Genomic DNA, 22,632 nt, shown 5'->3' on the forward strand with positions numbered 1-22,632 from the left:
CACACACACACACACACACACACACACACACACACACACACACACACACACACACTGTAAGTACGTGCCGGTCAAGTCCCAGGAGGTTGGGGGTCAGGTCACAAGAAGTTGTGGGCAGCCAAGGACCACTGAGACAATACATTACAACGCACAAGCCACCTACCTTTCAGTACATAATAAACCCACACATAATTCCACACAAAATTACACACACACACATCCAGACTCACATACACTCCCCCCCTCACCACCGACATCTCACTACTTCCCCTGATCCCTCCCCTCCCTCGTTCACCCTCCCCTCCCCCGTTCACCCTCCCCCTCTCCACCCCTCCCCACTCCTCTCCCATTTAGCCACAGTTCCTCCACTACCTCCCCCCCCACACTCTGACATACACACTACTAACCTAACATACAGAACTACATAGATTTCCCACTCTGAGGCAATCAGGATAAAACAAAAAGGGGTTGCCAGAGAGCAACAAGAAAAACCAAAGGACAGGAGGAAGCTGCAAAGGAAGATTGGGCAGCAGAGCTCATAAAAAGGGATCATGAATGGGAAAATAAACTAGAAGAACTTAGCATGAGAATGGAAGAGAGGATAGATATGGAAAGCAGGAAGTGGGAGGTGCATGTCAAAGCAGCAGAGGCTAGGATAAAGAGTTTGGAAGAACTGAAAAATCTGAAACAGCCTAAAAAACTAAAGAACATTTTGGGATTGACAACAGAGACTGCTACCTCAGCCACAAATAAGGGGACTGTAGGGAAAGAAGGGGCACAACTGCATGGAGAAGCTCTATCAGAGGAGACTGTAGTAAATTAAAGAGCTAAGCTTTATGTGGAGGCCCTAACAGACAACAGAGCCCAAGGAAAGCCGAGAAGGGAAAATGACAGGCCACTGAACCCAAGTACATTAGCCAGTGAAACTGAAGAAAGGAAAGCTGCAGTGGAGGAAACCAAATTAAATGAGGGGATACACAGGGATATGCAGTGGGAGAATGAAAGGGTGAGGTCGGTCTTTGTGTATGGGCTCCAGGAAGTTGAAGGGGAAACATAAGCATGAAAACAAGGGGAAAAAAGAGCAATTGAAAGCATCATGAAAGCAATAGGAGAAGACGACATGACCCAGCTGGAAAATTTTCAGAGAATAGGGGGGTTTGTAAAAAAAAAAAACCCGGCCAGTGAAAGTGACCTTCAAGGCAGAAGCGACTCGGACCAGGATCCTGCAGGAGAAAGCACGATTAAGGGACATGCCAGCATACAGGAAGGTGTATCTCCACCGCGACAGAACACAAGAAGAAAGGCAGAAACTGAGAGAGATGGTACAAAGGCGAAAGGAGGAAAGAGAGGGGATGGAGAAGACAGACAGGAGATCCCAGACCCAGGAAGAAGATCAAATACAGCCTCCCTCACAACTTCCTATAGAAGCCTCCCAACCAGGTCAACCCCAGTGCGACAAACACACTAAATCAAAACACCCATGCCACACCCAATGCCCCCTCCCACTACATTACAAACTTCACCCCCACAGCAACAACCCATAGTTCCTTACCAGGTCTCCCACTTCTTCAACCCCAATTTACCTCCCAGACCACAGTCTTAGAAAAGAAGTTGAAGGTGTGGTATACAAATGCAGATGGAATAACAAGCAAGTACGAGGAGTGGCACGAAAGAATCAAGGAGACATCCCCAGACATAATAGCACTCACAGAAACAAAACTCACCAGAATAATAACAGATTCAATCTTTCCATCCGGATATCAAATCCTCAGGAAAGACAGAGGGAGGAGAGGGGGAGGAGGAGTTGCACTGCTCATTAAAAACCAGTGGGGTTTCGAGAAAATGGAAGGAATGGATGGCACGGGCGAAAGCGACTACTTAGTAGGTACAATCCAGTCTGAGGGACATAAGGTGATAATTGCAGTAATGTACAACCCACCACATAACTGCAGGAGGCCAAGAGAAGAATACAATGAGAGCAACAGAGCAATGATCGACACACTAGCCGAGGTGGCCAGGAGAGCACACATGGGAGCAAAGTTACTAGTTATGGGTGATTTCAATCACAAGGAGATTGACTGGGAAAACCTGGAGCCCCATGGGGGTCCCGAAACATGGAAAGCCAAGATGATGGATGTGGTACTGGAAAACCTCATGCATCAACATGTTAGAGACACTACCAGAGAGAGAGGAGAGGATGAACCAGCAAGACTGGACCTTGTATTCACCTTGAGTAGTTCGCACATCGAGGATATCATGTATGAAAAGCCCCTGGGAGCTAGTGATCATGTGGTTCTGTGCTTCGACTACATAGTTGAGCTCCAAGTGGAGAGAGTAGCAGGAATAGGGTGGGAAAAGCCAAACTACAGAAGGGGGAACTACTCAGGCATGAGGAACTTCCTGCAAGACATTCAGTGGGAGAGGGAACTGACAGGAAAACCAGTACAAGAAATGATGGACTATGTGGCAACAAAATGCAAGGAGGCAGAGGAGAGGTTTGTTCCCAAGGGAAACAGAAATAATGGAAAGAACAGAACGAGTCCTTGGTTCACCCAAAGGTGTAGGGAGGCAAAAACAAGGTGTACTAGAGAATGGAAAAGGTACAGAAGACAGAGAACTCAGGAAAATAAAGAGATTAGCCGAAGAGCCAGAAACGAATGTGCACAGATAAGAAGGGAGGCTCAGCGACAATATGAAAATGACATAGTATTGAAAGTCAAGTCTGACCCAAAGCTGTTGTATAGTCACATCAGGAGGAAAACAACAGTCAAGGACCAGGTAATCAGACTGAGGAAGGGTGATGGGGACTTCACAAGAAACGACCGAGAGGTATGTCAGGAGCTCAACACGAGATTTAAAGAAGTATTTACAGTGGAAACCAGTAGGACTCCAGGAAATCAGAACAGGGGGGTACACCAGCAAGTGCTGGATGAGGTACATATAACCAAGGAGGAGGTGAAGAAGCTGCTATGCGAACTTGACACCTGAAAGACAGTGGGACCAGACAACATCTCTCCGTGGGTCCTTAAAGAGGGAGCAGAGGTACTGTGTGTGCCATTAACAAAGATCTTCAACACATCAATTGAAACTGGGCAACTCCCTGAGGTATGGAAGATGGCAAATGTAGTCCCAATTTTTAAAAAGGGAGACGGACATGAGGCACTAAACTACAGACCTGTATCACTAATGTGTATAGTATGCAAGGTCATGGAGAAGATCATCAGGAGGAGAGTGGTGGAGCACCTGAAAAGAAACAAGTGTATAATTGGCAACCAGCACGGTTTCAGGGAAGGAAAATCCTGTGTCACAAACCTACTGGAGTTTTATGACAAGGTGACAGAAGTAAGACAAGAGTGAGAGGGGTGGATCGACTGCATTTTTTTGGACTGCAAGAAGGCCTTCGACACAGTTCCTCACAAGAGGTTACTGCAAAAGCTAGAGGATCAGGCACACACAACAGGAAAGGCACTGCAATGGAGCAGAGAATACCTGACAGGGAGACAACAACGAGTCATGGTACGTGACAAGGTGTCAGAGTGGGCGCCTGTGACAAGCGGGGTTCCACAGGGGTCAGTCCTAGGACCTGTGCTGTTCTTGGTATATGTGAATGACATAACGGAAGGAATAGACTCAGAAGTGTCCTTGTTTGCAGATGATGTGAAGTTAATGAGAAGAATCAAATCAGATGAGGATCAGGCAGGACTACAAAGAGACCTGGACAGGCTACAAGCCTGGTCCAGCAACTGGCTCCTTGAGTTTAACCCTGCCAAATGCAAAGTCATGAAGATTGGGGAAGGGCAAAGAAGACTGCAGACACAATATAGTTTAGATGGCCAAAGACTCCAAACCTCACTCAAGGAAAAAGATCTGGGGGTGAGTATAACACCAAGCATATCTCCTGAGGCGCACATCAATCAGATAACTGCTGCAGCATACGGGCGTCTGGCAAACCTACGGATAGTGTTCCGATACCTCAGTAAGGATTCGTTCAAGACTGTATACCATTTAAGTCAGGCCCATACTGGAGTACGCAGCACCAGTTTGGAATCCACACCTAGTCAAGCACGTCAAGAAATTAGAGAAAGTGCAAAGGTTTGCAACAAGACTAGTCCCAGAGCTAAGGGGATTGTCCTATGAAGAAAGGTTGAGGGAAATCGGCCTGACGACACTGGAGGACAGGAGGGTCAGGGGAGACATGATAACGACATATAAAATACAGTGGACCCCTGGTATTCGATATTAATCCGTTCCTGAGAGCTCATCGAATACTGATAATATCGAAAACCGAATCAATTTTCCTCATAAGAAATAATGGAAATCAAATTAATCTGTGCAAGACACCCAAAAGTATGAAAAAAAAAATTTTACTACATGAAATATTAAGTTTAATGCAATAGAATAATTACAATAACAACAAAATAATTGACACTTACCTTTAATGAAGATCTGGTGATGATTGATGGGATGGGAGGAGGGGAGAGGTGTTAGTGTTTAGAAGGGGAATCCCCTTCCATTAGGACTTGAGGTAGCAAGTCCTTTTCCGGGGTTAATCCCTTCTTCTTTTAATGCCACTAGGACCAGCTTGAGTCACTGGACTTCTGTCGCATAACATAACTGGCAGCCTCACCATGCCTAATCACACTATGTATGCCACTACAATTCTTAAATCTTTCAAACCAACCTTTGCTGGCCTTAAATTCACTCACATCACCACTAGTTGCAGGCAATTTCTTTACCAAATCGTCATGCAACTGCCTAGCCTTTTCACAAATGATCGCTTGAGAGATGCTATCTCCTGCTATGTTTTTCATTTATCCACACCAATAACAATCTCTCAACATTTTCTAACACTTGCGGTCGCTGTTTCGTAATCACAGTTGCACCTTTTGCAAGAACAGCTTCCTTGATTGCCGTTTTCCTGGTCACTATAGTAGAGATGGTTGATTGGGGTTTATTATACAACCTGACCAGCTCCGACACACGCACTCCAATTTCATACTTTGCAATTATCTCTTTCTTCATTTCATAAGTCATTAGCGACTTTTTTCTCGAAGGGTTGGCACTAGAAGCTTTCTTGGGGCCCATGGTGACTTATTTTGCAGAAACAAGCACCAAACACAGTGATAATATGGATAATATGGAATGTACCGAATGTATCCTTAGATGCGCGCACACTGGCTAGCTTCTAAACACTAGCACACATGGGGCAGTTCAGGCTACACGTGGACAGGTCTCGTACGAATCGTATTGAATACCGGGTTTTCAATCGAATACCGAGGAAAATTTTTTGCGTTAAAATGCATCGAAAACCGGATTTATCGAATACCGATGACATCGAATACCGGGGGTCCACTGTACTGCGCAGAATAGACAAGGTGGACAAAGACGGGATGTTCCAGAGAAGGGACACAGACACAAGAGGTCACAGTTGGAAGTTGAAGACTCAGATGAATCAAAGGGATATTAGGAAGTATTTCTTCAGTCATAGAGTAGTCAGGCCGTGGAATAGCCTAGAAAGTGACATAATGGAGGCGGGAACCATACATAGTTTTAAGGCGGGGTATGATAAAGCTCATGGGGCAAGGAGAGTGAGGGCCTAGTAGCAATCAGCGAAGAGGCGGGGCCAGGAGCTATGAATCGACCCCTGCAACCACAAATAGGTGAGTACACACACAGATTGTAAGCAGTGTTCAGGATACTGCCCATCTAATTACTGGTCAGATTGAGCACTGGTATACCTTACTGACCATTGATAAATGTTGCTAAACCCTCTCAGATGCTTAGGTTTTGGTGCTTTAGGATTTTCTATTTTTTTTTTTTTCAATTTTGTGATATACTGTACTAAATATTTCCCTTGGAATGGCCCGGCATCCATTTCATGGCTGCCTGAAATGCCCCAGCATGATAGGGGCTTTCTTTGTACTTAACTAATCAAAATTGTAAATATACCACATTATAACCTCGCAAAAAATAAAATCTTTATCTTTCATGGCAATACTGTACATGTATATAGCTGGAGGCACATTTGTTGGTGAGCACAGAATCAGTCACTGGAGTATTTTAATTCCCAATTCTAGCATAAAGAAATCCTTTGGTTTTAGGTGGTGTCAATATATGAAACTGGATTTGGCATGAATTTTTCCTTTTCTTCACTTTTAATTCTAATACAGTACTCTGAATCTTTATATGATTGGGCTATATGCACAGCTTCTAATTGATTCTAGAGGTGTTTCAATGCTTGTGTAATAGATATAATCTTGGTAGTAAATGTTAACTATTTTGAAGTTTGTGTGATTAAAGTTTTTACATTAATGACAATATGCAGTACAGTATTTGTGAAAATACTTTGTAAAAGAAGTGTGCTATATTTTTTCTGATAAACGCTTCCTGCACATTAGCACATGTGTTTCTATATTATTGTGTGTATTGTACAGTACAATATACACACATGTTTTATACACAGATTATAGTGAAATATCTACCACTCCTCTTTACTAAGCACAACAATGAAATTTTTGTATGTTGCAGTACCATATTGATTTGTAATATACTGTAGTGGGCCCTTGATTTGTGCTCATGTAGGTGTGATTTTGCTAGTTCCCTATGGTGTACTTGTTTTATTTTTCAGCACCAGTGTACAGATGTGTGAGGAAGGGTTATGCTGGTATGAAGTGGGGCACATGTGTTTGGCTCATCTCAAAATTCAAAATTAAAACTAACCATAGATTTGTATAAGTGTGCAATGAATTTATGCCATGTGCTCTCCTTTTGTTTAAGATTGCTATTAATGTTATTTAACCCTTTCAGGGTCGCCAGGCCCTCTCCGAGACTTGTTCTCAGAGTCGCCCAAATTTCAAAAAAAAAAAAAATCTTATTTCTTATGAAAAGATAGAGAATCTTTTCCCGATCATAATGACACCAAAAGTATGAAATTTGATGGAAAACTTATGGAATTATGCTCTCGCGAAGTTAGCGGTCTCAACGATGTTTACGCATCGGCGATTTTGCCCACTTTGAGCTCTATTTTCGGCCAATTCCAGTGTGCTAGTCGACAAAAATCATAACTGTTTCGCTAGAACTCCATTTTTTTCTATCGAATGAGTACAAGAAAGCACACATTTACTGATTTCAACTATCCAATAAAGTGGTCAGAATTTAGCAATTTTGCCAATTTCACACAAGCTTCACAAGATGCCAATTTTCGAATAGGGTCCAGAATAAACAAGACATTCCTGGCACTAAAATAACAAGTTCTCTGTTCGTTGGTCCCCCTCAAGGAAGGTTCCTTGATGTTGGTGAGGGGCTCTTGATTTAGGGAATTGGATCTGTGCTCCAGTTCCCCGAATTAAGCCTGAATGCCTTCCACATCCCCCCCCCCCCCCCAGGCGCTGTATAATCCTCCGGGTTTAGCGCTTCCCCCTTGATTATAATAATAATAATAATGTTCGTTGGTCACATCCCCAGGCCCCTCTTATATTTCTTTGGCTTTCCACTTTGAATTTTTATTCTTACAAAAAATAGAAGATTTACTGTTATGCAGATTACTGCATTAGTGTAGAAATGATATAAATAATATCAGCGCACTTGTGAAAGAATATTAGACTCGCCAGTTGACGTGTATTGCACGCTTGGCATGATTTGTTTACTTTTGAACTTTGGTAAAAATCGAACATTTCTGCTACTTTGAGCTCAATTTCAAGGTACTTTTCATTGTAAAACCAGTCAAAATCATCTCAATTTTTGTAGTATGCCTTCCATTCTATAAAATGAGACCAGGAAAACTAGAATACAACCATAAATACCATACGAAAATGCAGTGCAAAGTCGCTGTTTTAATCCAAAAACACTGTCAAAGTTTTTTATTTCTCATTATGCACTGTGCTGCAGGATTTTTTTTTTATATACTGCGCACACTGACCACATAGACCCATTCTTTCATATGTAGGCGTACCAGCTTTCTTTCATTAGATTTGAGGGCGCTAGAATTTAGGCGTACTAGTACATCAAAAACCCTGGGGCGTAAGCCGTACTAGTACGGCCGAAACCCTGAAAGGGTATTAAGGCTATGCAGTGTTTACCATTGTGAAATGTTCTGGCAATGTGGATCAAAATTCAAATTAAAAAAAAAAAATAGTACTTTCTACACATGTTCAATAGATTTATTGAACTCCAGACTTTTCTTTGTTTTTTGTGATCATCATAATAATGTCACAAGAGCCACATTAAAATTAATATAGTCATAGTTGGTGAACAGTAAGGCGAGTACATTGCATCCATGGTGGCACTTGTCACTTAAAATTCATTATCAAAACCAGTCATGGAAATTTTTTTTGAAAGTAGTTCAGTGGATTAATTGAATTCCAAAATTTTTCATCTTATAAATATGAATATTAAAATCATTAAAGGCATTAGTGTGGGGTAAGATGAATGTGATGACACCTCAGTTCTATTCATGAATCAAAATTAAAGATCACAACATCCCATGTACGGTAAATTTTTTTGAAAATGCGTTCTGTGGATTTACAAGATACATGAACTATATTTTTCACTTGTGAATTTTAATATCAGTTCCAGTAATTACAAATCAGAAAATAGAGCCGCTAGAACATTCACAATGCCTCTTACTTACTGAGTGTTTATTGAACTTTTTTCTAATAGCAGATTTGCATAAAACTGGAGGGGAAGGGAGATTATGAGAACAGATGATGAATTATCGTCTTGTTGATTTACAGTCGGTCATTTCTTTGTTGAAAACTTGTCTGTAGCCGGAGAAACATTTAATTTTATTAATGTTGTTTTACCATATTTTAATTTGTTATTAACTGGTTTGATATTAATAAGGAGCAGGTTTTTATAATTTAAATGATCCATGGAAAAAAATACTAATTATTAGTAATGCGAGTTGAAACTGGAAACAGTGGTATTCTGGGAGGTATCTGGAATACAGCTTTATATTACAGTGGAACCTCAAAAATCGAACTGCTCCCAACACAACCAATTATGTAAGTGTATTTTTGTAAGTGCTTTTATAAGTGTATTTTTGAGGGTCTGAAATGGACTAATCTAATTTACATTATTCCTGATGGGAATAAATTCATTCGGTAAAGGCACTCGAACAGTCTTCTGGACTGAAGAAAGTTTGATATTTGAGGTTCCACTGTATTTCAGTATTACTGTATACAATTTTCATGGCTTCATTTTGCACATACTATTTTTTTTTTTTTTCAGGAATGCGTCCCTGAGTACATTGTCATTCATTTCAGAAGGTTGCAACCTGGGTAACTCGTTGCACAAGCTCATATACAGTATTTGTATCTTTGCCTCATTCTTCTTAATTGTATGAACTGATACCTCATTTAGGGCAAAGGCTTGTGGCATTTCCATCACAGGGGCCACCCTTAAGCTTATCTTGTATCTTGACTGTCTTTGAAACACCAAGACTTTGATGCTTATGCTTCTTCTTTGCAGTTCCAGGATCACTGTTACCACAATTTGGCAACAGTATCACTGCAAAAACATGTTAAAGGATCATGTATTATCCAATGGTCTGCTATACGTACTTGATAGTATTCCATTCACTCTAAATCCGTAAGGTTGTGTTCAGTGGTAGTAATGTGATCTGCTTATAGTGTGTCCTGATGGGACCTGCATATAGTTGGTCCACACTTGATTATGATGGGGAAAACTCAGCTCTCTATGAAAATCATTTTATTTTATTATTTTTTTTGCATATGGCCAGGAACAGATATTTGTGGATAGTAGAGGTCCCACAATAACATTATTTAACAAGTTTCACATGGTGTATTTTTTGAACTTTAATTATGAAGGTTAAATTAGTATGTCTTTGATATGAAACTAGTGTGGTTTGTTTACACACTGACTCTCAGGTAATAGCTGCTCCATTATATAAAATTCATTTATGCTGAATGGCAATTAATGAAAATTAGGATTTGGCAAGGTTAGTGTTTGGGTTGTGCTACACACCAGTTCACCTAGAAGTTAGTCAATTGTGAGTCACATTCTGGAAGAGCACTTAAGAACCCCAGTGAAAATAAGCCGTACTACTTGGCTTCCTTGAGATATCCTGGGTAACCAAATCTGAGGTTTGTGCTAATGTAAATCATCGTCTTCAGTGAATGTTTAATTTTACGTTAATCCCCACATTTCATCGCTATTATTTAGATTATAACAGGTTTCACCAATACATATGCACAAGTACAAAAAAATATGACAAGTGTCTTTAGTAAAATAATATCATTTGTGTATGTGTAATGCTATTTTTTATGTTTATATGTAATTAATTTTGCAAGATTATTAGTCCTAATTTTTCACATTTTGGCAGATCCCTCTTACCCCGGCTCCTCGCTCCCATCCGCAGCTAACTTGACACCTCTTGACATCCCCACTAACCAAATGCCCATGTCTGCTTAAAGCACAGGAAGATAGTATAATTGTGGGCATGCTTATTTCATCTGGGAAAATGTGAAGACAAAACAAGAAAAGCATTTTGGTGTTAATTAGGTAATAGAATACCTCATGGTTTTACCATTCATACTTTTGTTCTGCTGCTTTGTTTCAGGATGATTCTTTAAAAGCATCTCTGCATTGACTTATAATCGTTCAATATGCATGTCTATACAGTGAAGCTTCCTATTGAAACTGAGATTTTGTTGGAAGTACTTTTTATTAAATGGTCGCTCTACACCTAAATTATACAGTGGTGCTCTGAGTTTCAGCTATAATTCGTTCCAGAAGGCTGTTCGAGTGCCATTACCGAACAAATTTGTTCCCATAAGGAATAGTGTAAGTTAGATTAGTATGTTTCAGACCCCCAAAAATACACTTACAAAAGCACTTACAATAATACACTTACATAATTGTTCGAGTTGGGAGCTGTACGAAACTCGGGGTACCACTGTACTATTATGAAAAGCAAAGCTACACAAAACTGATAACACATTAATGACCTGTTAGTAATATTGTGCTAGACATGCTGCATTCTCAGTTGAAATAGTGTCAAAAAAAATAATATACTGGAACCTGAGTTTTTTTATATTGTAGGCATCAGTACTTTCTAGACAGTTTCTAAAATGGTTCAAAATACTCTCAACTTGTCGGAGATCATGCTATGATTAACAGATGGAGGATCAAGCCTCCAGTACGTGTGCTGAATGGCTCACAAAAGTTCAGCATTTTACATCATCATAATGTCATGTACTGTATAAACATTGTTCTAAACCTCATATGAGCATTTTTTTTGGAGAATTGTTTTATTAGCTTACTTTTTAGAGTATCATATACTTTCTTGCAAAAAAATACTTTTAAAAATTAGTGCTTTCCTCCCATGTTTGCAAGAAAATTAGACCATCTGTTGAGCTAGTAAAAGTATAAAGTACGTATAAGCATGGTAATTATACCTAATGTATATATGTACAGTATACTGCATATACTTTTTATTAATATCTCTAAATTTTATTGAAAGGTTTATAATTGCTACAGTATGCAGCAGTTATTATATCTGTAGCGGGAGTTTTTTCTCAATATCATAAAAATGTTCTGCAGCAGTTTTAATTACAGCACAGCTGTTTACACCAAGGTAGGGTGATGCAAAGAAGGAAAAGTCTATCCTTTTAGCAATTAGTCAGGTAGTGGTTACTAGCTCTGTTTCCTGCATTTTAGTCACCTTCTGTGACATGCAGTTTGAAAAAGAATTTCAATCTACTTTCCCATGGAATTGAACAGGAAACATTACAGAGAAAAGAATTAAGAAATACAGGAGAAAGAAAAAAATATTGAATATTGAATGTAATTAGAAATTTGCAAGATTTACCCTACATCTTTAATGTTCAAGAGACAAAAAGGACCGGCAATTATGCTGGATAAAAAACAATTATTAAGCATTCTGTTCCACTCAGAATGATAGTACCTCCCTGGGTGATTCAGTTCTACCAACCTACTTGTATATAATTGTGGAACAGGACTTCTTAAAATTAAGTGAAGGAGAGAGGGGGGGATGTTCACTTATATGTGATGTGACAGCAAGTGCAGGACCACCACCTGTCATGCTGTACAACTTCTAATAAGAGATAGCCAGGACAGTTTGTTCCATGAACTATAATGGTTATATCATGCTTTATATATAACCAGTGGATTGAACCTAAATGCCAAATCCTACAGGGGTCATATAGCACCTGGGGTTAACTCTACCCCTCCACCCCACTGAACTAAAAATACAAGGTATAGTTAGCTAAAAGATGATGAAGCCTTTTAGCATACAGTTTAAGGTCCTTTGAATAAAATTTGGCATGATCTGGCTGTTTTAAAATTTTATGCACTTTTGTTTCAAGTCACCATAATTCATGCTAAGAAGTCGAAACAATTAAATCAGGTTACATCTTGATTTGACTTACTATTATTAAAAGTTTTAATTCAGTAAAACTTGCACAATTTTTTTTAACACACTGGCCGTTTCCCACCAAGGCAGGGTCACCCGAAAATGAAACTATCATTCATACAATCACTGTCTTGCCAGGGGCAAGTGGACGACAGTTTAGATGTCACTCTAAACAGCAGACTTCCCAAACTCCTTTAGAGTGCACGCACTACTTCCCTCCTCCAGGACTCGAGTCTGGCTAACTAATTACCCTGAATCCCTTCACAAAACATTACCCTGCTCACACTCCAACAGCTCATCAAATCCCAAAAACCATTAGTTTCCACTCATTCCCATCTAACATGCTCCTGTGTACCTGCATATTTAATGTAATTCAGCTTTGTGTATAGTAGAAGCAGGTTGATTGCAGTGCTGCAATGGCAGGGAAAAACAAGATAGGGTGCTTATTATTTCATCAAATTGTTTGTATAGTGAAATTTACTGGGAGATCTGGAATACCTTAATTGCCATACCAGATTTTGTCAATTTTTAACTTGTCAGGATGAAGGTAATGTAACTGTTAGGAATTTTAATGTGCTCAGTATGTATGGGTAGGATATTTTGTGAAGCATATCTCCTGTAATACGAGTGCTTTGTCATTTGTGTACATTTACACAAAGCATACTGTTTGCGACTATTGAGTCATGCATTAACATAACTCATGAAAAGAATCTCTTGACTAGTTTGATACATAATTATATATAGCTAAGCACTAAATCCATAAGGGTCATACAGGTTGATACATATAAAATTGGGGGAAGTCTTTAGTTTATGCAAATTCTTATATTTATAAATCAATTTACCTTTTTTTTTTTTTCATCTGGTGGTGACAACCATTGAACCTATACTGATTTAGCCTTTTTTTGTAAACAAGTCATTCATCTCCTAGTTAAAATATACAATGGAGCAAATTTCCCCTCGAGGGAGGTTCCTTAATGCTGTTGAGGGTGCTTGATCCAAGGAATTGGACCTGTTCTCCCCTTTCTTGGATCAAACCCATTACCTCCCATTTCCCAGGTTGTACATGACCCTTACAGGTTTGTCGCTTTTCCTAATCATTATTGTGCCATAAACTATTTCCTTGTTTTTAGCTATGGCATCTTGTACAGCCACTGCTATTATTATTATTATTATTATTATTATTATTATTATTATTATTTTATTATTATTATTATTATTATAAAGAAGCGCTAAGCCACAAGGGCTATACAGCGCTGCAGGGTAGGGAAGGAAGCGAGGGTACTGGGCGGTAGAAGGGGGGAGGGATGATCAGTAGGTTACAGAAAACAGCGGGGCAGGGGATAGTGCGGGGGTAGAGGGCAACAAGAGATTGAGGTAGAGGTAGAAAGGGCTGAAGGCATCATCAGAGTTTGTGAAGTAAGTCGGTTGTTGTCAAAAACAGCCACTGCTAGTATTTGAACATGCCTGTTTTGCACTTTCCTTTTTAAATGTGGCAGTGCCAACATTTTATTTCCCCATTGTGACAAAATTAAAATAAAATTACCTGGTAGTTTTTTAGACTTTGAAGGATTATAATTTTTTTTAGTTTTACAGTGTTGGTGTCCAAAAATTTTTGTAAGTCAGCAACATTGGTATAAATATGCACAGTGGTATTCATTTTTTAAATTTACACTAAACGATAAGTTTTGAAATTTTTGTTTTCAATGTATAGTACATAGTTTGTGTTTCATGATATTTTACTTGAAATATGAGAGGCATAGCTCATATCCCCTTATGGAATATACAATATAAATGGGTACAAATGAGTATCTTGATTGCTTTGGTCTTCTATATACTGTACAAGAAATTCATAGTTTAAAGTTGATAACCCTCAAATCAGGTCAGGTTTCATTGACTTTCCTGGTTTATCTGGGTTAAATCTACATAATGAACTTTTCATATGCACATAAAATGTGCCTTGTGCTATGCACACAAACTTAGATGCAGTGGCATGCCATAAACCTTGTTGACATTTGAAGCAACACATCCATGATGCACAGAGTGGATTGGTCTGGCTCAACATTGTTTTGGGCAAGACATGGTGGTAGAACACCTTAACAGCTGAGCCAAAGCATAAAATTTCAGCAGGTGGCAAATTTAAAGGTATGAAAATTACAAAAATTTGTTGGATGCAGTTTGGTCCCAACCGTAATTTGTTAGGCACAGTTAAAGGGATAAAGCTGCTAAGCATAAGAAATTTATTAGGATAGTCATTACCATTTTGTGTAACAAGAATTGAAAGTGGCTGGCCATTTTTCAATTACATTTTGCCACAAAATTTAATTTACTAAGTAATTAATATTAAGTCAGGTAACCTTTTAAATAGCTTTGCAATTAAAATTCTGAAACAATAAGAGACTATATTTTGACCACTTATCATTCAATTAAATTTCATGTGAAGTCCCCAACTTGTTACAGCAAGTCATTCCTGAAAATTTTAAGTCAATTCAGACTTATGAACATTTCTCCCATAGACACCCACATCATAACTGGAGAAGTGTTCCAGAGCCATAGTATTCCACATCTAATTTCATCTATTTTTGTAACAGACTTTACTCAGTATTTTACATTTGATACTTTTTTTTTCATTCATAGTAAGCATTAAACATCATTTAATAAGCAGAACAGAGCTACAATACAGTATACAGTACAGTATGTATATGTAGAGGAAGGCAGCAGCTGGACTGTCTGGAAGGGGAGGGCAGGGCAATCAGGTTTGATCCAAAGATGCAATTTCTTGAATCGAGGGTCTCGTTGGCATCTAGTCACCTCCCTTAAGAGGTACCATTTTATAATCGAGTCATTTACAAAATGGGATTACTGTATATAATATTGAGCACTGACTTTTGCACACTTCAGATTTGAACTCCTTTTAGTTTGGTGCCATCGATTAAAAAATTAAGTCCCATGTGCTCTGTGAAGTAAGCAAGAGATTTGGGATACTGAAATGCCTTGATGCCACTTTCAGAATGGTAGCCATTTGATTCCCAGGGGCAGCACCAGAATTTCTATACAGAGAATTCTTGGTGGCTATCTGGTTGGAAGGAGACTTGTTTTGAAGCAGCGTTACTATTATTTTTGTTTGGGGACTTCAACCCCTGTCTACTACTGTTTATTCCATACTATACATTTACTTGTATCTTACTGTTCATCTGACTTTAATTTTTTAAATAACTTTTATTCAATTACCATTTGTGTATAGCTAGCAATTTTTCCATAAAATTTTTATTGATGTTCGATTAATTTTTATTAGTGTAACCACAAACAAATTTTTACTTGCTTATTAACAAATTTTCCCTGGATTATTGAAATGTTAAGGTTATTTAATGTGAGGAAAAACAAGTGTTTACATTTAATTGCTAATCAAATAACTCTAAATATGACTAATTTGTTTTAGATTACCTGTATTTTAAGCAAACATTTATTTCATTTAAACCCATTAGACATCAGTCCCCCACAGTTTGATTGTTTTCACACATTTCATCACCAAAGCAACTACACATTGCTGTACATGGAAATGAATTAACAGTACACTTGCAATGACTACATTTTCTTATGGCACAGTTGCACTTCATGAGCTCAGGTACAGTCTGAGGAGCTGGAAAGCAACAAGCAACAGGTGCTAGACTTTTCATACTGCCATCCTAAGTCAGTTGGCTCTGGCAAGTTGGAATCTACCTAGTCACTTTTACCATTTCGAGGCAAGCTCTTTGTATAGCTAGGTTTGTGAAGAAAGGTTTTCACACCCTACCCAGTTTGGCATGAAAAGCCACCACTTAAGTTCAACAGTGGTAATCTGTGTGCTTGGAATGTACACCTTACAAATGAATGTTTCAGTAGCTAGCATCATGTCCTCATACAAATTATTTGATTTGTTTTGCCAGGGTCAGCTAAAGCTTGCCATAATGCTGTCTTCAGCAGAGATGAGGGGCTTCTAAAAACTTTACCTCCCTTCATTGAAAGATATGATTGCATCAGCCTTGCATACTACATCTATGACAATAAGGGTTTCTGCTTTTAGGTTGCCCAACTTCTTGTACACGAGTGTATTAATTATGTTAATCAAGGGGAAGCGCTAAACCCGGAGGATTATACAGCACCTGGGGGGGGGATGTGGAAGGCATTCAGGCTTAATTCGGGGAACTGGAGCACAGATCCAATTCCCTAAATCAAGAGCCCCTCACCAACATCAAGGAACCTTCCTTGAGGGGTACACGAGTGTAAAGGGCACACTTTGCTTCCTACCTCATCTCCAGTGAAGTCGGCATCTTTTGGCAGTACAGGACACTTGCTCAGTTTACACTAACCTCTATTAGGAGTGGATGTCCAACCATATTGCTCCTCTCTTTGTGGCTTCTATTGTGTAGGATTATTTTACCATCTGCTTCATGCGAGCTACTCAGTGGCAACTTGTTGCCAAACTACACTGTAATTTGTAGCTTTGCATTTTCCAAGCATTGTTCTGCTAAGAAATTAGACAGTTCATACTCTCTTTTCAAGAGGAAGAAGCTTCTACCTGGATACAGTGTGGATAACATTTACTGGATAACATTTCCTAGCTAACTTCAACGTAAGAGTCAAAAAACAAATGAAGGCAAGTGTGCATTTCACACTTCATGTTGATCTGGCTAATGAAGTAGTTAGCAAGGTCTGAGCAGTTCTTAATTTCTTTTCTTTTCAAGTAATATGCACACCACTACTGGCCATCCTCTGTAGAACCTCATATTACAGACTTCTTGTAGAATATCCTGTGGTAGTCTACATTGTGCCCAAAACTGAAGTTCAAAAAGTTGCTTACCTTTCATTGCCTGGTGAACTGCTGTACCTACAGTGTTGAACTGTTTAGGAATAATCTTTGTTGTCTGACGTGACGATAGACATTGGTACGTAACACTGATAAAAAAAAAAACTTAATTCACCTCTTAAGATTTCTGTTCCCTACTGGAAATGCCAGCAATGCACCACTTTAATAGTACAATTCCATCAAGATAATATGAGCTAGGTTCTCTTACACTAATGAGCCTGTGAATCTTCCAGATAGGTTTAGAAAATAATTTTTTTTTTTATGGTTACTACCTCAGTGGGAGATGGCTGGTGGTTGCATTACTTCTGCTTGTACCAGTGCTAAATCTCTTGTAAGGATCTCTCTCCAATTCATTCATGTACTTTGGAGCCATGAACTGCACATCCAAATTCTGAAGTTCTTCTGCAACCAAATTATTTGTCATCTGGATTAAACTTTTTCAGCTACACCATTTGACATACAGATATTCTTGTATGTCTATTCCAAATCTGCCATGCTAACATTTTCTTGAAACAAAAGTCTTGCAAAGTATTAACAGATTCATTGTCTGATGGTTTTCATAAGTAGTTCTTTGTGGCACGAGTGAGTGAATCGTGTATTTTCCAGCACTTCTTGTGGTACATAACATACATAGCACGAGCATCAGCAGGATTCGTACTTTTGTTTACCTGCATGTATATCCTATTGTCATTGTTCGCATTGACTGTAGATTTTGTCCAGCACTGTCAGTTTGTACTAAATTCAGTGAAATGTATTTGTTGCTCCATTGTCAAAAATATACTGATTTCATATAGGCCATAGTTTGCACTTCAATGAATGGTGGAGTCAACTGAGGATAATCCTTTTCAACTGGCTGTCCATGAGCATTCACATTACTGCATGAATTTTCCAAGTGCTCTATCTGCACGTTCCTTATGGCTTGCAGTTTGACAGCACGAGTGGTGCTGTCGTACATTCTCTCCTTTAAGATCCTTTGCTGTCAAAGCACCATGGTGTATCTTAAATTCCATCGAGTTCACTGTGGTTTTTGGGTCTGAAATGGCTTCTTTAGTGTCCAACTGGGCAAACAGTATCCAGCACAGACTGTCTTAAAGATTACTTGCCATCAACTGTGAAGAGGAAAGTTCTGAAATCAACTTGCTTACCTTGACTCTTACCAAAAAAAAAAAAAAAAAAAAAAAAAAAAAAAAAAAAAAAAAAAAAAAATTAGTTACATGTACCTCCTAATTATACAGAAATATAAAGATTAATAAAAAATTACACCAATTTGTATTTTTTGTCAAGGGAAAAAACTGTTGGGTATACATAAATGGTAATTGAAATTAAAGGAAAAAAAAACATTTTTATAAAATTGAAATATGGAAACACACAAGCAAATACATGGTACAGAATAAAAATAGATGCCATTTTTAGCGGCATCAAGGCACTTCAGTATCCCCACATATGAACATTAAAAAAAAAAAAAAAAAAAAAAAACCTTGCTGTCTTCACTAAGAATATGGGATACTCAATGGCTCCTGACTATTTGGACATTCCTAGCATGTATCTTCATTCTTCCTTTTCCTTTATTCCATTTGCACTAGCATTAAAATACAGTGTAGAATATTTGTACATATCAGGGAAATGCCCAAAATATTTATAAGTTATCTTGATGCAATTATTTTGTTGCTAGATTTTTTTTTTTATCAGTAGTCAAGTAGATATTGTGCCATAATGTTTATATTCACAAAAATGCTGAACCTAATATTTAATGATTCAAAGAAATGTGCATTAGAATCAGTCGACTACTGTAGTCTATTGCAACCATTCTCCCTAATTCAGTCATAGTAGTGTACATTGTACAATAGCTTTCCTGTGCTGCCCTGTGATATTTGCCTACATTTTTCTGTTAAGGGATCATGTATTTTGTTTAAAATAATAAAAAAAATCAAACCTTCAGGTGCATTTTATTTGAACCAAGAGCCCCTCACCAGTATCGAGGGATCTTCCCCGAGATTATTATTATTATAATCAAAGGGGAAGCGCTAAACCCGTAGGATTATACAGCGCCCGGGGGGGGGGATGTGGAAGGCATTCAGGCTTAATTCGGGGAACTGGAGCACAGTTCCAATTCCCTAAATCAAGAGCCCCTCACCAACATCAAGGAACCTTCCATGAGGGGATCTTCCCCGAGAGAAGTCAGTATTTTGTCAAGATCAAATACTCTAATGCTGTACTTGCCAAAATTTAAGCTAATGTTAAATTAGGTATCATTGTATGTATTTAATTTTAGTAGGGTTAGGTTGCAAAGTTTCCGTGCAAATTTTTAAAAGAATTCACAAGACTATAATAACAAACCTTAATAAAAATCATTGATTGTCATGTTTGACCTACTTGGCTTGTTAGGCATGATGTACAGCAAAAGTCTTCCCTAATTTTTCAGAGCTGTATGACCCCTGTGGGTTTAGAGCTTAGTTGCCATTGTAATAATTCCGTGTCGAATTTAGCACTGCATGAGTTGCAGAGGAAGAAATTATCAAACTTCCAATTTCAATCCACTTAGTTTAACAGTGGTGGTGGTAATTTTTATATATACTGTACTGTATATATACACATACTTACCTATAGGTAGCTGAAGAGGTCGAATACTATCTCCTGGTACTGCTCCTCAACTTGCCACTTGTTCAATTCCCTCCCTCAGCTCATGGGCCCTAATGTACTTGCTTTTAAACCTGTGTGGAGCTTGCCTCCATTTCTGAACTACTCAGACTGAAGAAATACTTCCTGACATCCCTGCATCTCATTTGTGCCTTTTAATGTCCAACTGTGTCCCTGAGTACTTGTTTCTTTCCTCTCAAGCAGCCTGTCAACTTAATTTCCCCTGAGTATTCTGTATATTACATAACCCTCTAGTTCTTCTGTTCAATGGTGTTAGATTCAATCCTGTTAGCCTCTTTAACAAGCCTTGTTGCACACTTCCAAACACTCTCCAGTTTCTCAACATGCTTTTTCAGGCGTGTTCTATACGACACTAGTGAATTAGATAAAGGAGGTCCCAACTTATTTCTCTGGCTAATAAATTAAATTCATACTACCACAAATACATAGTACAATTATGAAACAAACACTTATGCAGCCTCTTCTTGCTTGGCGATGTACGCGATCACTGACCACTCACTTATGACTAGCTCTCCAACCAGTATGCGAACCTATGTACATTACAGCTGATTTCCTCTATTTTGTTTATTACAGTATACAGTACACTGTTGTATAAACATTTAAAAATATACTAAAAATGTTATAAATATCTAAAGATGGTTGACACAAACCCACTACCAGCAAAATATGATCCTTGCTTAATGACCAATTCATTTACCAACCTACTCTTAGGAACAGAACCCAGTTGAGTAAGGCTGTATTACTACATTGCTCCAAAGAAAGCTAATTCATAATTGACTTGACTGGTTAAACTTCATAACACATTCCTGAAAGGTGTGTATACAGGAGGGCCCCAATTATATATTATTATAATAAAAAAAGTGCTAAGCCACAAGGGCTATACAGCGCTGCAGGGTAGGGAAGGAAGCGAGGGTATTGGGCGGCAGAAGGGAGGAGGGATGATCAGTATATCACAGAAAACAGCGGGGCAGGGGATAGTGCAGGGGTAGAGGGTAGCAAGAGATTGAGGTAGAAAGGGCTGAAGGTATCAGAATTTGTGAAGTCAGTTGTTGTCAAAAAGTCAATGAGAGAGTCCGAATGAAAGGTGGGTCCATCAGCGAGAAGGGAAGGTAAAGAGAGAGCAGCGGAGCGAAGACGACGACGGAGGTAAATTCTGCGTGCTCGTTGATAAAGTGGGCAGTCCAACAGAATGTGGCTGACTGATAATGGAGCCTGGCAATTCTCAGAGAGGAGCAGGGCACCTCTCCATGAGATATCCATGAGTAAGACGAGTATGGCCAATGAGAAGACGGGAGAGAGTAGTCTCCCAACCTCGACACTGGTGAGAAGATGGCCAGTAACCTATACTCAGTTTAAGATTGAAGTTTGTTACCGAGCATAGTAGACCAACGTTGTTGCCAACGGGTGTGAAGGTTGGGAAGATATTGCAGCAAAATAGTCTGTAAATGGAATACCTCTATATGAAACTGGTAGGTCATGTACTGCTGACCGCGCAGCAGTGTCTGCCTGTTCATTGCCCTGTACGTCAACATGACCAGGGACCCAACAAAAAACTATCTTTATGCTTGGTAAAGATGCGGCGTAGCCAAAGTTGGATACGGAGGACTAAGGGGTGAGGTGTATCAAATTTCTGTATAGCCTGTAAAGCACTAAGGGAGTCCGAGACAACCACAAATGATGACACAGGCATAGATGCAATACGGATAAGTGCTGCAAGGATGGCATACAATTCAGCAGTAAAAATACTAGCCGAAGGGGGCAGAAGAGGAAGAAACTTAGAAGGGAACAGGGGAGGTAGGTATAGTACGAGGAGGAGGGTGAACCTCTACACTTGTAACAGAGCCAGTGAGAGGGGAAGAACCCGGTACAGAGACAGGGAAGGTAAAATGAGGAGGTGGATTATTATAATCAAAAAGAAGCACTAAGCCACAAGGGCATCAGGTGGCAAAAGGGAGATGGATGAGTAATAGGTTACGGATAACAGCGGGGTAGTGGATGGTGAAAGGGTAAAGGGCAGCAAGAGACTGAACTAGAAAGGGCTGAGGGGAGTGCGAAAAGTATCATCCGAGTTTGTGGAGTAAATCAGTCGTTGTCAAGAAGTCAATGAGTCAGGATTAAAGGAGGGTCCATCAGCAAGAAGGGAAGGTAAAGATAGAGTAGTAGAACGAAGACGACGTTGGAGGTAAATTCTGCGTGCTCGTTGATAGAGAGGGCAGTCTAACAGAGTGTGGCTAATCGATACTGGAACTTTACACTGCTCACAGAGAGGAACAGGGTGCCTCTCCATGAGATACCCATGAGTAAGACGAGTGTGGCCAACGCGAAGGCGGGAGAGAGTGGTCTCCCAACCTCGGCACTGATGACAAGAAGACAGCCAGTAACCTATGCTCGGTTTAATAGAATGAAGTTTGTTACCAAACAGAGTTGACCAACGTTGTTGCCAACGGGTGTGAAGGTGGGTAGCTATTGCAGCAACATAGTCCAGAAATGGAACACCTCTATAGGAAATTGGTAGGTCATGTACTGCTGACCGCGCAGCAGTGTCTGCCTGTTCATTGCACTGTACGTCGACATGACCAGGGATCCAACAAAAAACAATATCTTTATGCTTGGTAGAGATACGGCGTAGCCAAAGTTGGATACGGAGAACTAGGGGGGTGAGATGTATCAAATTTTCGTACAGCTTGTAGAGCACTAAGGGAGTCTGAGACTACCACAAATGATGACACAGGCATAG

The 22,632-nt window shown here is 39.3% G+C and overlaps 1 protein-coding gene across 7 annotated transcripts in view; it reads left to right on the top strand.

Annotated features, from left to right (window-relative positions):
- Positions 1–19,173, top strand: part of LOC128688903 (kinesin-like protein KIF12) — a gene marked incomplete at its 5' end in the record, with an annotated part of 103,620 nt that extends 84,447 nt beyond the window's left edge. For all 7 annotated transcript variants that reach the window (XM_070085460.1, XM_070085466.1, XM_070085464.1 and 4 more), the window contains 1 exon segment: positions 10,343–19,173. In XM_070085460.1, the coding sequence (XP_069941561.1) occupies positions 10,343–10,431 (89 nt within the window).
- Between the last annotated feature and the right edge of the window lie 3,459 nt (positions 19,174–22,632).

This window comes from Cherax quadricarinatus, chromosome 16 (genome assembly GCF_038502225.1).
Source record: "Cherax quadricarinatus isolate ZL_2023a chromosome 16, ASM3850222v1, whole genome shotgun sequence".
In the NCBI taxonomy this organism is placed as follows: domain Eukaryota; kingdom Metazoa; phylum Arthropoda; class Malacostraca; order Decapoda; family Parastacidae; genus Cherax; species Cherax quadricarinatus.